Genomic DNA, 14,286 nt, shown 5'->3' with positions numbered 1-14,286 from the left:
TCCAAGAGCTCACAGACCTCCCTCCAAGGTCTGGGCTGCCCCATCCTGCCACAGGATGGTCCCTGTCAGAGTGGTCAGGGAGCTGTGGCTGGGACTTACCTTCGGTTTTGCTGCTGCTCCTGCTATTGCACTTGAGCTCTCTGCAAAAGGAAGGGATGTGCAGGGTTAACCCCACGTGGGGAGGGGACACTTGGGTGCCACCACCCCTGTGCTAGTCCCTCCATGGGACATGCCAGGGGCTGATCCTCCCGAGCTCCCACAGCCGCCCATCACCGTGGCGTCAGAGTTACGGGGGGTGGGGAGAGAGGGGGGAGGCTGCCTCTAATCTGGAGGACAGAGGGGACAGGTTCCCATCCCCATTTCCACCACCAACCCTTTCGTGGGGCTGGGGGGGGCTCGGAGGGGGGTGGCGGGGGTCCTTTGGTGGCTCTGCCACTAGGTGTCCCCGGCGAGCCGCGCTCCGGACACGCGGGGGGGTGGTCTTCCCCCGAGGAGGTGGCTCAGCACATCCCACCCCCCCACATCCTACCCCGGCTGCCACCCACCCATGGAAACCCCATGCACAGCTCCGACTCCCACCCGTGGTGACATCACCCAGTGCCAGCAGACTCCCCTTGCTGGGACCCCCCTGCATGGGTTCTGCCTCAGTTTCCCCTCGCTGGCAATGAGGTACAGCAAGGGTTGCAGGGGGGTGTGGCACAGACACCCACAGGGGGTGTCAGGCACCATGTGCCCACTGCACAACCCACCCTGCACCCCATGGAGGGCTGCAGGCCCCCCATTCACCCCAAAATCCCAAGCCAAGAGCTTTGTGAAGGCACAGAGCATCCTCTCTCCATCTCCAGGGATGCCCACACGGGGATGGGCAGAGCACTGGCAGCAAAATGTGCTGCTAATCCCCTTCTCAGTGCACTTTCCGCTCCCCATTTTTGGGGTGAGTCCCCCCGGTACCTGTTCCGGGGGTGTTTGCAGTGCAGGTTCACTCGGAAGCTCCTGCCGTCGCCGTCGCTGCCGGGCTGGCGGGGGCCGGAGCCCTGGGCATGCGGGAACCACTCGGCTGGCGGGCTGGCACCGTTCTCCAGTGCAAGGGGCTGGCAGGCGACTGAGCTCCCATCTGCTCGAGAGAGACCCCCACGCGTCAGCCCGGCGGCCCCTTCCCCAGGGAGCCCCCCCGAGCACAGTGTGCCACCCGCTGATGCCTCCCCCTCGAAGCCACTGCCCAGGGGACACCCACGCTGTGCCCTCCTTCTCACCACGGGATGCCCAGGGTGGCGTTTTGGGGCAGGACACCCCTTTCCTCCCCACTGCAGCCATGCCTTGAGCCTGGGGCTGCCCATAAAGGGGGTGAATCTCCCCACCAGGCTGTGGGCACACACTTGTAGCCATGCACACGTATGCATATCCACATGGATACTGCACACTTCACACAGCTGTCCCCCCACTCCACTGCATGAGGTCGTGGCACCCACAGCCACTGCCCATGTGGCACAGGGTGCACGGCAGAGCCCCCCAGCCCCTCGCAGTGCCCCCCGTGCCAGCACGTCCGCCTGTTTTCCCTCCCCAGCTCCGCGTGTGAATCCCTGCCGGGTTGGCTCCCTTCCCCAGCACACACCGGCAGACACACACACACACACACACACACACACACACACACACACACACACACACACACACACACACGCAGCCTCTCTCGGCGTGATCCAGGCTCTTCCCGGTGTCTGGATTAGCGTGACAACTTATCAACAAGGCAGGGAAAGAGAATTCAAACCTGTCAGTCCATCCGCATCCCCCCCTTTCCCTGTCTCCCCGCCAGCCTTTGGGCGCAGCGCTGGCACCGCGGAGATGCGGGCACCTCGGTGTAAAGTTACACCAAGGGCGATGTGCAGCAGGAAAATATGTGCTAGAAAGACCGGTCTCCGTCTCTGCTGAGGCTGCTGGTGTGCCCAGGGAGCTGTCGGAGGGGAGGCAGGCAGGAAGGAAGCAAACGGGAGGTTTTCCAGAACAGCCGCCGGGAGCTGGTCCCCGCCGCACACGCTGCGCGCGGCTGGATGGGGCGATCGAGGGGTCGGGGGTGTCGGGAGAGGGTCGGGGTGCATCCCCCCCCAGCTCTGCACCGTGGTCACCCCGTGTGTCTGTGGCACACGGAGCTATAGATGCTCTGCATGCTTTTGGGATGCCGATGGGGAGGGTGTGTAGGGTGCCTGGACACCCCACCACCCATGGTCTGCGTGTTCCCCATCGCCCACGTTCGCCCCCCGGCTGCAACCCCTGGGCACACCCCCCAGCTCTCACCCCACACCACCAATGTCCGGCTCCTTCCCTCGCCCCCAGCAGGGCCACGTGTCCGGTGACACTCGGGGGGACCCTCCCAGTCCCAGGACTCCTCCCACACCCCGGCCAAACCCCCACCACCCTCCCCAGCAGGGACCACCTGCGCCCCCCACCCACCATCCACCCACCCACCACGGGGCCCAGCAGTGCCCACCATCCCACCCCACTGCCCACCATGGCATGGGGTGCAGGTGGGAGCCTGGCAGCGGCGGTGGGCAGGGGGCTGCGGTGGGGAAGGGGCTCCGGGGGGCCAGTGGGGTGCTCGGGGGTACAGTGGGGCGCACCGGGATGTTCACTGCGCTGCCGCGCTCACTTTCACCTCCCCGCTCAGCCCCAGGCAGCCGCCACATGTTTCCCATTAGGCTCTCCGGACCTCGCCATTCCTGGCTTCCTCGCCAGGGGTAGGGCCTTTTTCCTTCTTTTTTTTTTTCCTTTTTTTTTCTTTTTTTTTTATTTTTTTTTCTCCCCGCTAGTTACAAAACACCAGCAGAGACCACACAAGCGAGGAGGGACAGAGAGAGAAGGAGAGATAGAGATGGGCGCCGCGGGTGGGGGAGAGGCAGCAAAGCCGGGGGCTGGGGGGGGTGCTGGGGGGTGAGGATGAGGAGGAGGGGGGGATGAAGCGGGCGAGATTGCAGTCACCTCCGCTTCCCACCTCCTGACCCCGCAGCCCTGCAAAGATAACAGCCCCTGAAGACTGCTGACTCGCCTCGCAGAAATCCAATATCCTCGCCTGGTGAACTAATCGACTACCTGGGCTCCCACCTCCCCTGCCCGGGCTTAATCCTGCTGCTGCAAAGCTTTAATTAGTTTAACGGTTTCAGGCTTGACAGAGGTTGGCGGCGAGAGGAATCAGAATCATGGAATGGTTTGGGTTGGAAGGGACCTTAAAGCTCATCTCGTTCCACCCCCTGCCATGGGGAGGGACACCTTCCACTAGACTAAGTTGCTCCAAGACCTGTCCAGCCTCACAGGGGGCAAAACATCCCCACGCCTCATCCCCTCCACCAAAACAGGCCCCCCTTGGGTGGCAGGGGTGCTGTGTGGTGGCACCATGAGGGTGCAGGGGGTTGCAGAACCCCCCAAAGCCCCCAGAGCCTGCTGACCCCCAGCCCTGACCTCCAGCGTTGGCACGGGGAGGGGGCATGGAGGGGCTGGCTTGGCACTGGTGTGGCAACAGGGGGATGAAGGGATGGCTCCCAGGACATGGACATGGTTTGGTGCCCAGCTCTGAGGCCACCCAGACGTCAGGGTGGGGCCGGAGATGCCACCAGGAGACAGGCAGGCGGCAGGGACACAGCCGCCACACAGATGGGGACATGCTGGCCCGACGCCTCCCACCCTGCCAGGGCACCATGCCCAGCCGCCCGCGGTGACAGCAGCAGGGACAGAGGGTCCTCGGGGGTCCCTGGGCACCACGGGGCGCTGGAAGGCTTTGGGGTGGCCCTAAGTACCCCCATGTGAGTGTGTGTGGGGGGTCTCCAGACACCCCCATCACCCATGTCCTGCTGTGTGTGCCCTGACACATCTGGGGCACTGCAGAGGTGCCCCCACCTTGCACACACACACACAAGTGGCACTGAGGGGTGTCCCACTCATGTCCCACAAGCCTGGGGATGGTGTGACAGTGCTTGTCTCTTGCACATTCACACAGACACAGCACTGTAGAGCTTTTCCTCTACTTCAGCACATCTGGGGGCACCACAGGGGTGCAGCTCCCTTGCACATGCCCTCCCCTTCCCATCTGGGGCACCGGGGAGGTTGTCCCCTCTGTGCCCGATCCTTTGCATGCCCCCTGGTCCCCTCCCAGGGCCTCGGCGCCCCCCTCCCCACGAGTCCCCCCCAGCTCGTCCTGCTCCTGCTGACACCAATGGAAAATCCCCTCCAGTGACAGCTTCCTGGCAGGGCTTGCCGAGGGTTTCCGTGTTCCCCAGCCAGCCCCCACCCTGGCCACCTCCTCCCTGAGCCACGCGGGGGGTCCCTGCGCCTCCGCCCCCTCCACCCCGACCTCCACGTCCCCCCCAGTTCAGCATCACACACGGTAAAGCACGTGGGCCCTGCTCCCTCCTCTTTCTCCCCACACCTCAGCCCCTGACAGCACTCTGCCCTCCTCCAGAGTAGGGGCACCCATCAGCAGCAGGGGGCATTTTGGGTACTCCCCTGGGTACCACTGGTGGCTCCCGGGCACCCACCCACCCTGGGGACCCACCACCCTGAGACTGGGAGCAGGACATGAGTCAGGGGTCCAGAAGGGTGGGCACAGATGGGTACTGGGGCACAGGGTGCCTTTAGACAGCCCTGACCCCTCTTAGCTGTCACCCCGTGGTTGGAACCCCGCTGTTACCATGTCCCCACTGCCATCACCACGTTCCCCTGCTGCCCTGACTCCTCTGCCACACTCGTAATTAGGAGACAGAGCAGATGGTGCCTGGGTTTCATCTTAGGTAATGGGTCCAGACACCAGTTCCCTTTGAGGAGCCATCAGAGGGTTTTTGGGGTGCCCTCCAAGCAGGGAGCTGGTGGGGGAACATGACTCTCCAACGGGGTGTGGGGATGTGGTGCCACTGTGGGAGGAGATGGCAGTGCTGGAAAGGGCTTGGCTGGCACATGGGGCAAACACACCTGGGATCCGCCCTCTCACGTCACCCCAAGGTGGCACATCCACAGGACAGGCTCAGGCATCTGCCCTGGCACTGGAAATGGGGGTTCCAGACTGCTGGGCTATCAGCAGAGGGTGCACAAAGGTCTTGGCATCTGCCCAGCGCTGCAGGAAGGTGGGTGGGGAGCTCATTGCTCTGCAATGCCATTGGCCCTGGCAGGAGGGATCCTGGGGACACCCCTACACTGCTGGGGACAATGATGAGTGGGAGACACAGCCCTTCTCCTGGGCCTGGTCCCAGATGTGCTGCTGCCACCGGGGTCTCCTGCAGCACAGCCCCCAGCCTGGCTGGTGGCATCCTCCATGCCTGGTGGTCCCAGAGCTGGTGGGACCCTTGGTGGGTTCAACCCTCAGCACCAGAACGTGGCACGGTGCTCTCGATGTGGGCAGAGGTGGGGATGCCTGGTCAGGCCCCTATTCCTGTTGCTGCAAAAAAACATCTCCCCTGCAAGGACCATCTCCCCTACAAGGGCCATCTCCCCTGCAAGGACCATCGCCCCTTCAAGGACCATCTCATCCAGGAGAAAGTGTCTGTCCTGAAATGACCACCTGCCACGCAAGGAGCAGCTTCCCTGCAAGAGAACACCTACTCTGAAGAGCCACCTCACCTGCAATGACCATGGACCATCTCCCTTGCAACAATCACCTCCCCTGAAATGACCAAAAAAGCCATCTGCCCTGCAAGGACCATCTCCCCTGAAAGAACCCCCTGATTCACAAAAGACCCTGCAAGAACCATCATCTCCCTCACAAGAAACCATCCCCCCTGTAAGAGCCATCCTTCCTGCAAGGATCATCTCTCCTGCAGGATCCACCTCCCCTTCAAGGACCATCTCCCCCACAAGGACCATCTTCCCTGCAATAATCATCTCCCCCACAAGAAACCATCGCTCCTGCAACCATCTCCCCCTCAGGGACCATCTCTCCTTTAACGTCCATCTCCCCCACAAAAAGCCACCTCCCTCACAGCCACTACCCCCCTGCAATGACCATTTCCCCCAAAATCATCCTCTCAAGAACTCCTTACCCTGTGTGAGGACCCTCCCCTCACACACCACAGACATGGGTGCCCACAGCCCCCCGGGGCTGCATGGGGGTGCCCAGGTGCCCCCAGCAGCATTGCCCAGTGCGAACACAGTCCCCAAACCCCTTAGCCCCGGAGGGGTCTGACCCCCCTCCCCGACTTGGGGGGGCCCAGGGGGGGCGGGGAACAGCTCGACAGATGGACCGCAGCGATGGTGGCACCTCGGCCGGCTGGAGCCCAGCGCCGCAGATCAGAGCTAGCAGGGAAACGGGCTAAATTTAGCTCTTCCCTCGGTGCCAGCTTTGTTCCCCCGCCCCGTCGAGCCGGCGCGGGAGGCGAGCAGCCGCCGGGCCCCCTCCTCTGCCCTCTCCCTGCCACGGGAGAGGGGCGGGGGGACACGGGGCACCCCAGTACCGCTCCCCCACGGTGCCACCCCGGGGTGCCGGGCTCTCCTCAGGGTGCCGGCTGTTTGCCCGCACGTCTCTGCGCGACGGCCGATCCCGGCAGTGCCAAGGGGTGCTGTGCCCCCGTGTGGTGGGTGCCCCCCAGGGCCCCCACAAGTGTGCTGGCGGGCCTGAGGCTGCGCAGATGGCCACGGCCCCCCTCTCCGGGCTCCCTGTTATAGCCACAGCATGAGTCACAGCCCCGGTGTGTCCCTGCCCAGCGCCGGCCACGCCGGGTCATGTAACACCCGCGGCCGCGCTGGCGCGGAGGGGGCTCTGCTGGCTGCCCACGCCGCCCCCCCACCCACACCACGTGGCGCTTTGGGCGGCTCCACAGCCCCCAACCACCCCCCGGGGGCACCCTGAGGGGGTCACAGGGGCGATGCCCAGCTCCCCCCCAGCCCGTTCCCCACCGGTGCGCTGCGGGTTAACGCCAAGCGGAGCCGGGATCCTGCGAGGCCAGTAACATTTGGAAGGCGCCAGATGGACGCGTGCCCATGCCGAAGGCTCGCTCGGCACAGCCATGCTCCCCCGGCGCTGGGGCTGGGGGGCTGCCCGGGGCAGCAAAGGGGCGCCCGCCGGGATGGGGGGAGGCTGACCATACGCCCACCGCGGTCCTGGGTCACCCAATGCCCACCTACACCCCTGTGCCGGGCATTGCCACTGCCCCCACCGCAAGGAATGGGGTGATGGGGTCCAGGTGCTGACACTGCGCCGGGGTGACCAGGTGGGGACAGAGGGGGGGTCTGGGTGGGGGGAGAACAGCCAGTTGCCTCCCTTGGCCAATTTTAGAAACTGGCTAGACAAGAAAAGCAGAATGAGCCGGGCAGGATTAACGGCCGGGCTTGGTGTCAGGGTGGGTTTTTTTCCTTTTTTTTTTTTTTTTTTTTTTTTTTTTTGTGGGAGGCACACACGAGTTGAGCGGAAACTCCTGGCTGTGGATCCTGTTTCCTGGGAGATGCAGCCGGTTGGGGCCGAGCTGGGGTGTGGGAGCCACGGGATGATGCCAACAGTGGCATGACAGGGCAGGGGTGCAGGGAGAAGGGGGCCTGCCCTGTCACACGGGCAGCCTGGCACCCCCCAAACAGGTGGGCATGGAGGGGAGGCACCCACTAACAGGCATGGGTTGTGCACACGCAGGTGTGTGCACAGGTACACAGGGGGAGGATTGTGCTCATGCATGTGCAGACATGAACACAAACATGGTACAGGTGCACCCACACACACCTTCATGGGTGCAGGTGGACACACAGGTACAGGAACACGTGTGGGCACCAGAGTGTGCACAGGTGGGTGCACACACATGTGACAGGCAAGGCACAGGGGCACACACACCCCTACACAGGTGTGGGTGCACACACAGGTACAGGAACACACATAGACAGTGCTGAGGTCATGGGTGGGTGCACACGTGTGTCACAGGTACACACACAGGTGTGCCAGCACATGGATGTGCAGCACCCACCTCTGTGCACAGTCAGGACTGCACCCACTCTGGGGGTACAACACCCATGGGCTCCAGGGTGGAGTCCCCAGACCCCCAAAACACCAGCCCAGCACTGCAGACTCCCATCCCACACCCTGCTGGCAGCAGTGCCAGGGGGGTCACTGGAGTTTGACCCCAAACCACAGGTCACTCTCCCCTTTGAGAGGCCGTGCCGGCCCCCCAAAAGCTGGGGGTGCGAGGAAGGAGTCTGGCAGTGACATGCAGTGGGGACATGGCTAGATATGAGGAAACAGCAGCAGGAGCAGAGTGGACAGCGCCCAGTGTGCTGATGGGAAACAGGGAAGATACAGCCAACTATCCCAGAGGATCCAGGAACCTTGTGACACCCCAGCCCTCTGCCTGCTCCCACCCAGCTGCCCCCCAGCTCTGGTCACCCCTGCAGAACAGGCTCCCTGGGGACAGGGGTTTGGAGCACTCAGGGTCTCCCTGCACCCATCCATGACCCACAAGCACCACCAACCCAGCCTCCTTGGAGCACACACACCTATGGACACACCGATTTTCATCCTCCCTCCCTGGCTAGGGAGCTTTCCATTAAAATTGGAAGAACACAACTTGCCGGCAGAGCCCCGGCGCGGATCGTACACAGCCTGTCACTCACACATCACTTTGTAGATGCCCATAAATTGCTTCATTACCTCTTCTAATTGAGGAGAACGCAGCTGCTGTGGGGCGGTGACGGAGCGCCTTCCCTTTGAAGGATGCCTTGCTCGCCAAAGACGGGTCCGGCAGAGCCGCAGAGCCCCACCAACATCCCAATAATAATAATAATAATAGTAATAATAACCATAATGACAGTATCCAAGCAAAACCCCTCAGCAAAGGGCAGCAGGGCTCACATGTGATGGAGCCTGCTTGAGGGAGGGGGATGAGGGGCTTGGTGGGCGCTGTGCCGGTGGGGAAACTGAGGCACAGGGCAGGTTGCACCATGCACAAGGAGAAGGTGGGCATGGAAACCCCTGCACACATGGAGGGGAACACAAGGCAACAACATTCAGTGGCAACCCCACACTTGGACCACAGAGCATCTCCCTGTCCACAGACTGGGGAGGGCAGAGGGATTCATGGCACCACCCAAAACTCCCTGGAGAACTTCCCACCCTGCTCAAGGGCTGCATCCTCTGGGCTTCGCCGGCACGATGCCAGGGGTGCCTGCCACCCTCCGATGTCCCTGTCCCCTGCGCCCCATCCCCACGGGGGCCCCCCGGCTTTGTCTGGCGGCGGCGGGTGGCTGCGGCTGGGCTCGGTCCCCTTGCAGGATACTGCAGAAGGATTTACTGTATTGCAGCTTGTGCTGGCTGCAGCCCAGCGCACAATAGATTAGCTGTAGCCCAGGGCAGCACGTTGCGGGGGAAGGAAGGTGGGATTCATCCGGCTGCAGATTGCAGGGCATTTGCTGCAGTATCCTGCAGGATCCGGGCCCTGGCTCCGGACACCCTGTCACCCCGCTCCAGGCTGGCAGAGGGACCTCGAGGGGCTCATGTGTCCCCCCTCCTCATCTCCTCCACCAGATTTTATGGCATGGATGTTTCTGGTGGCCACGTGGGCTGGGGGACACTGTGCTTGTTCCCCATCCCCATTTGGGGGTCCAGAGGGGCTGCAGTCCCTCACAGTACCCGGGTGCTGCTGGGGACACCAGGGCCCCCCTTGTTGGGTGCGACAAAGATGGTGCAGGGAGGGAGCCAGGGACTGCAAGCAGCACTAATTGATCGCGATTAATTCAGCTCCTACCTCCCCGGGTGGCAGGAGAGATGCTGAGACACAAGCACAGCCCACAGAGCTCCCCAAACAGGCTCTGCTCTCCCCCGTGCCCACCCCTTCCCGCCATGGGGGATCCACACTGCCAGTCCCTGCGGGTGGGGGGGCTCTGGTGGGTGCCCGACTCTTGCTGCTGCCCCAGAGGTGCTGGGGATGTGTCCTTGGGGGTGGACCCGCCTTCCTGGGGTGCTGTTTGAGGGTGGAGGTCCTGCTGGCACCCCACACCTCTCTGGGATGCAGGGATGGCACACTGAGAGGTGATGCTCAGGCGATGACACAGGGGAGCAGACGTGCCAGAGGTCAACGATGACCTCTTGGTGACACTGTGACACCTTGGGCAGCGTCACCAGTCGGTGGCTGCAAATCAGGGGACACAGAAGTGCTGCTGCCACCTCCTCCGGCACCCAGCTGCCACCCGGGTGGGGACATCAGGCACCCCGCGGGCTCCCTGTGGGCACTGCGGGCAGAGGGGGCTGGCGCGGCAGCCGAGGGGGGGTACCCTGGTGACCGTCTGGATTTCGAGGGGAGTTTGGAGCCTGCGGATTCCGGCTCCATAATCCTACGTGGGATGCAGTTTCCACAGCAACAGCGGGTCAGAGGGCAGCGAGGGGAGCCGGCTGCTCCGCTTGGGATTGCAATCCTGCCGGCGCTGCCGAAACGCTGCCGGGGCGAGGTGTCGGGGCGCGGTGCCGGGGCTGGACCGCGGCGGGGCCACGGTGGCGAAGGCAGGCGGTGGAGCGGGGGCCGCGTGGGGCGCGGGGGCGGCCGGGCTGGTGCTGCCGGGGAGGCGGCAGAGGCTCAGTGTGGCGTTGTCAGCAAAGATGTCACTAATTGTCTGCAGGAGCAGCAAACTCTCGTTAACCCTTGGGCAGCCGGTGGCGGGAGCGCTGCCGAGGCTGGGGGCACCCAGGGACCCCACTGCTGAGTGCCCTGGGGTAGTGCCACCTCTGCCACCGCCCTGCTTGCCATGGCATTGGGCAGGTCACCGCACACACCTTCCCCCAGGGTGGCTACTGGGACACCCAGCTGGTGGCCCTGGGCAGCCCATCTCCTTGTCCCATGGGCTCTGGCATTGCCTGTGGTTGTGACAGCCCTTGGACAAGGAGGAGCATGGAGGAAAACGCTGGTAATGCAAGGGCCACGAGGGCAGGGACACCTCATCCCTGGCCACCTCCATCCATCTCCATCCCTGGTTACCTCCATCCCTGGCCACCTCCATCCCTGGCCACCTCCATCCATCTCCATCCCTGGTTACTGCCACCCCTGATCACCTCCATCCATTTCCATCCCTGCTCACCTCCATCCCTGGTCACCTCCACTCCTGGTCACCTCCATTCCTGGTCTCCTCTTGTACTTCCATCCCTGGTCACCTCCATCCCTGGTCACCTCCATTCCCAGTCTCCTCCTCCACTTCCATCCCCAGTCACCTTCCCATCCATCTCCATCCCCAGCCACTGTTCCCACAGGCACACCCAGCCAGTGCAGTGGGGTACAGAGGGGGACACTGCACCCACACCACAGCCACCACCCAGCCCATGCCACACTCCACACCTCACCACAGCTCCATCCTCATGGGAAAAGGGCACGTGGCCCTGCAGTGACGCGTGGGCACAAGGCATGAGCACCCACCCTGCCCTGGGAGGCTTTGCCAGGGCTGGCAGAGGCGTGAGCGCCAGGGCAGAGGCAGAAATGGTTTTCCCACCTCCCATCCAGCTCCAGGTAGGGCTGGGAGCGCTGCCGGGAAGCGCTGACGTCGGCAGGAGCGGGTGGGGGCGGCGGGGGGAGGCCGGGGCCGGGGCAGCCAGAGCGGGGTCAGCAGAAAGCCTCGGGCTCTGCTCGCCCCTGCCAGCCGCCCCACAGACCTTTTGTTCCCATTCAGCACCTTTCCCAGCACCTCTCTGCTCCCAGGACTTCTATCCGGGGGGCCAGGGCAGGGGGCCCCTCCACTACAGCGGGTTTTGGTGAGCAGGGGGTGTCCAAGTTGGCTCATGCCACAGGGACCCATGTGGTGATGGGAATGTGGGCACATCCAGCCCCAAGGTGGGGTGACCTGGGGAGGTGGTGGGACCTCTCTCTGTGGGGTGTCTGAACACAGACCCCCAAACCTGACCCCCAGTAGCACTGGGAGGGGGCGAGGGGAGGAGGGCAGCACAGCACTGCATCCCCGTGTCCCTGAGCATTCCCAGATCCCCACTGCTGCCGCAAAGCACAGACAGCCTGTTGAGCCCAGCGAAGGGGATGGATCCCACATGGCACTGGAAAATAGGTTCAAAACCAGTGCTCCCACTGCTGGCAGTCACTGGGACTGGGAGCACACAGGGCACAGCCCTCTGCCCCCATTCCTGGTATCCCAACACCCCAGCAGCACACAGGGACACCGAACTGCCACCCCTGGGTGCAGCCCATCCCACAGGGTGACAACACCAGGGATCTCAGGAGTGACCCCAGCTCTCCCTGTCCCTCCTACTGCCTGGGAGGAGCAGGGCTGGGCAGGTCTGGACACGTCCAGGGACTCTCCCAGCCTCCAAGGACTTTCGGCTGGGATTTCCTGTGCGGGATGCGGGTTTGTGGATGTCACAACACTCCAGGATTTCTGTTCCATGAGCTCCTCAGACCCAGGCATGCATCAGCCTCGTGGGTGCCCATCAGTGGGGAGTTCTGTGGGATGCACCCACGGACCACCAAGATGCCAAAGCTCCCAAGGTAGCACTGCTAGACTGGGACAGCAACACCCTGCCCAGTATGGCCTATCAGTTATACTGGGCATCCTGCAGCTGGCACTGGCTCTAAAACAGCTCCCCATTTCAGCATGGCCTGGGAATCTCCTGGTCCCCAAAATCCCACCACACGCCTTCCAACTGGGGTGCAAACCCACCCCTGGATGCAAACCCATGCCTGGGTGAAAATTCATCCCACTGCGGGGTGCAAATCCATACCTGGGTGAACCCCCCCCAGACACAAACACACCCTTGGATACAAACTCCTCCCTGGGTGAATATTCATACCTGGATACAAGCCCTGGATGGAAACCCTCACCGGGTGGAAATCCATCTGTGGGTGCAAATTCATCTCACTGCAGGGTGCAAAACCCCTCCTGGATGCAAACCCAGCCCTGGGTAATAATTTACCCTGAGATGCAAACACATCTCTGGACCCAAACCCCCTCCTGGATGCAAACCCAGCCCTGGGTGATAATTTACCCCAAGATGCAAACCCATCTCTGGACCCAAACCCACTCCTGGATGCAAACCCAACCCCAGGGTGCTGCACCCCATTCCACCACCCTCTCCTTCCCCAGCTGCCTCAGCCCAGTGCCACCAGTCCTCCGCCTTCCAGCCTCGCCCTCTGGATCCAGCAGACAGGTCTCTTCCCCCACAGGCTCCCTGCTCGGTGTCTGGCTGAGCTAAGCGTATTTAGCGCTTTTAATTGTTCTTAATAAATCAATCCCGCCAGCCCCTTAAATCATTTTTGTGGCTTCCCTCGCAGCCGTCCCCGCGGCCGTGCCGGTGTGGAGCCTGCTGTCTGCAGCACTGCCGGGGGGATGGCACCCTGCCCACCCCAGCACCCACCTCGCTGCCCCTCAGCCCCCACAGTCTGGGTGATGGGGGGCTCTGCCTGCCCGGGGGAGGGGTGCCCCGTGCCTCAGTTTCCCTCCCTGTGTGGGGTGTTTTGGGGCCATGCCAGCTGCTCACCCCCTCCCTGCTCCATGGGTTCTGTCACCCCAATATCTCCGTGTTTTGGGGGACACCCAGGGAGCACAAGTCCCTTCTCTCCCTCCGTTCCCCTCAGGGGTGGGTGCAGTGGGAAAAGAGGTGGTGACAGTGGATGTCACCCCTGTGGCACTTCTGTCCCTACCTGGCACATGGTGGTGCCAGACAGGTATGTGTCTGGACCTCCAAGGCCCCTGGTGTCACCACGGATCCCAGGGACACGCACCATGCCCTGCCCATGCCCAGCCAGGGGCTGAGCCCCTGAAGGTGCAGGATGAGGCCAGCCCCACTTGTGACACCCAGATGGGATCAGTGCAGCCTCCAGCCCCCTCTAGGTGACTTCCCAGGGCTGGGATGACAGTCACATCCAGCTGGGTGTCAACACTCTTATTTTTGGGGATGCACTACGAGCCCACCCCACCACCACCACCCTGCAGCTTCCCCTGTGACACTCAATCCATACCCCACCCATCCCACCATCCAACCCTGCATCCCATCCATCACCCTCCCACCAACCACTCCAGCCACACCAGCATTTCCCACGGCAGGGATGAACACACAACACCCAGGATGGTTTATGGGGGACATGTTACTGAAAAGACCGTGCTAGCTTTGGGCAGAAACCAAATCTGGCAGAGTGACACCCAAGCAGGATCAGTGCAGCCCCCAAATCCCTCTGGGTGCCTTCCTGGGCTTGGTGCTGCACAGGGGTGACGGTGACACCCAGCTGGGTGACAACACTCGTGGTTTTGGGAACACATTACGCACTGACACCATCACCAACACCCCACAGCATCTCCCAGCACACCCAACCCTACATCCTGCTCCATCCTACCACCCAACCCTGCATCTCC

General features: G+C 62.9%; 1 protein-coding gene across 4 annotated transcripts in view; it reads right to left on the bottom strand.

Annotated features, from left to right (window-relative positions):
• The window catches only part of AHDC1 (AT-hook DNA binding motif containing 1), a 53,270-nt gene that overhangs the window by 7,543 nt on the left and 31,441 nt on the right, over positions 1-14,286 (bottom strand). For all 4 annotated transcript variants that reach the window (XM_071576652.1, XM_071576651.1, XM_071576653.1 and 1 more), the window contains 2 exons: positions 952-1,114; positions 100-140 (listed from right to left, as the gene is read on the bottom strand). Coding sequence is in view for 2 of the 4 variants with exons in the window: in XM_071576651.1 (XP_071432752.1) it covers positions 100-140; positions 952-1,114 (204 nt within the window). In the remaining 2 variants the exon portion in view is untranslated. The remainder of the gene's footprint in view (positions 1-99; positions 141-951; positions 1,115-14,286) is intronic.

This window comes from Pithys albifrons, chromosome 24 (genome assembly GCF_047495875.1).
Source record: "Pithys albifrons albifrons isolate INPA30051 chromosome 24, PitAlb_v1, whole genome shotgun sequence".
Taxonomy (NCBI): domain Eukaryota; kingdom Metazoa; phylum Chordata; class Aves; order Passeriformes; family Thamnophilidae; genus Pithys; species Pithys albifrons.
The sequence above is the reverse complement of the archived record's forward strand: the minus strand, read 5'-3'. Positions and strand labels throughout refer to the sequence as shown.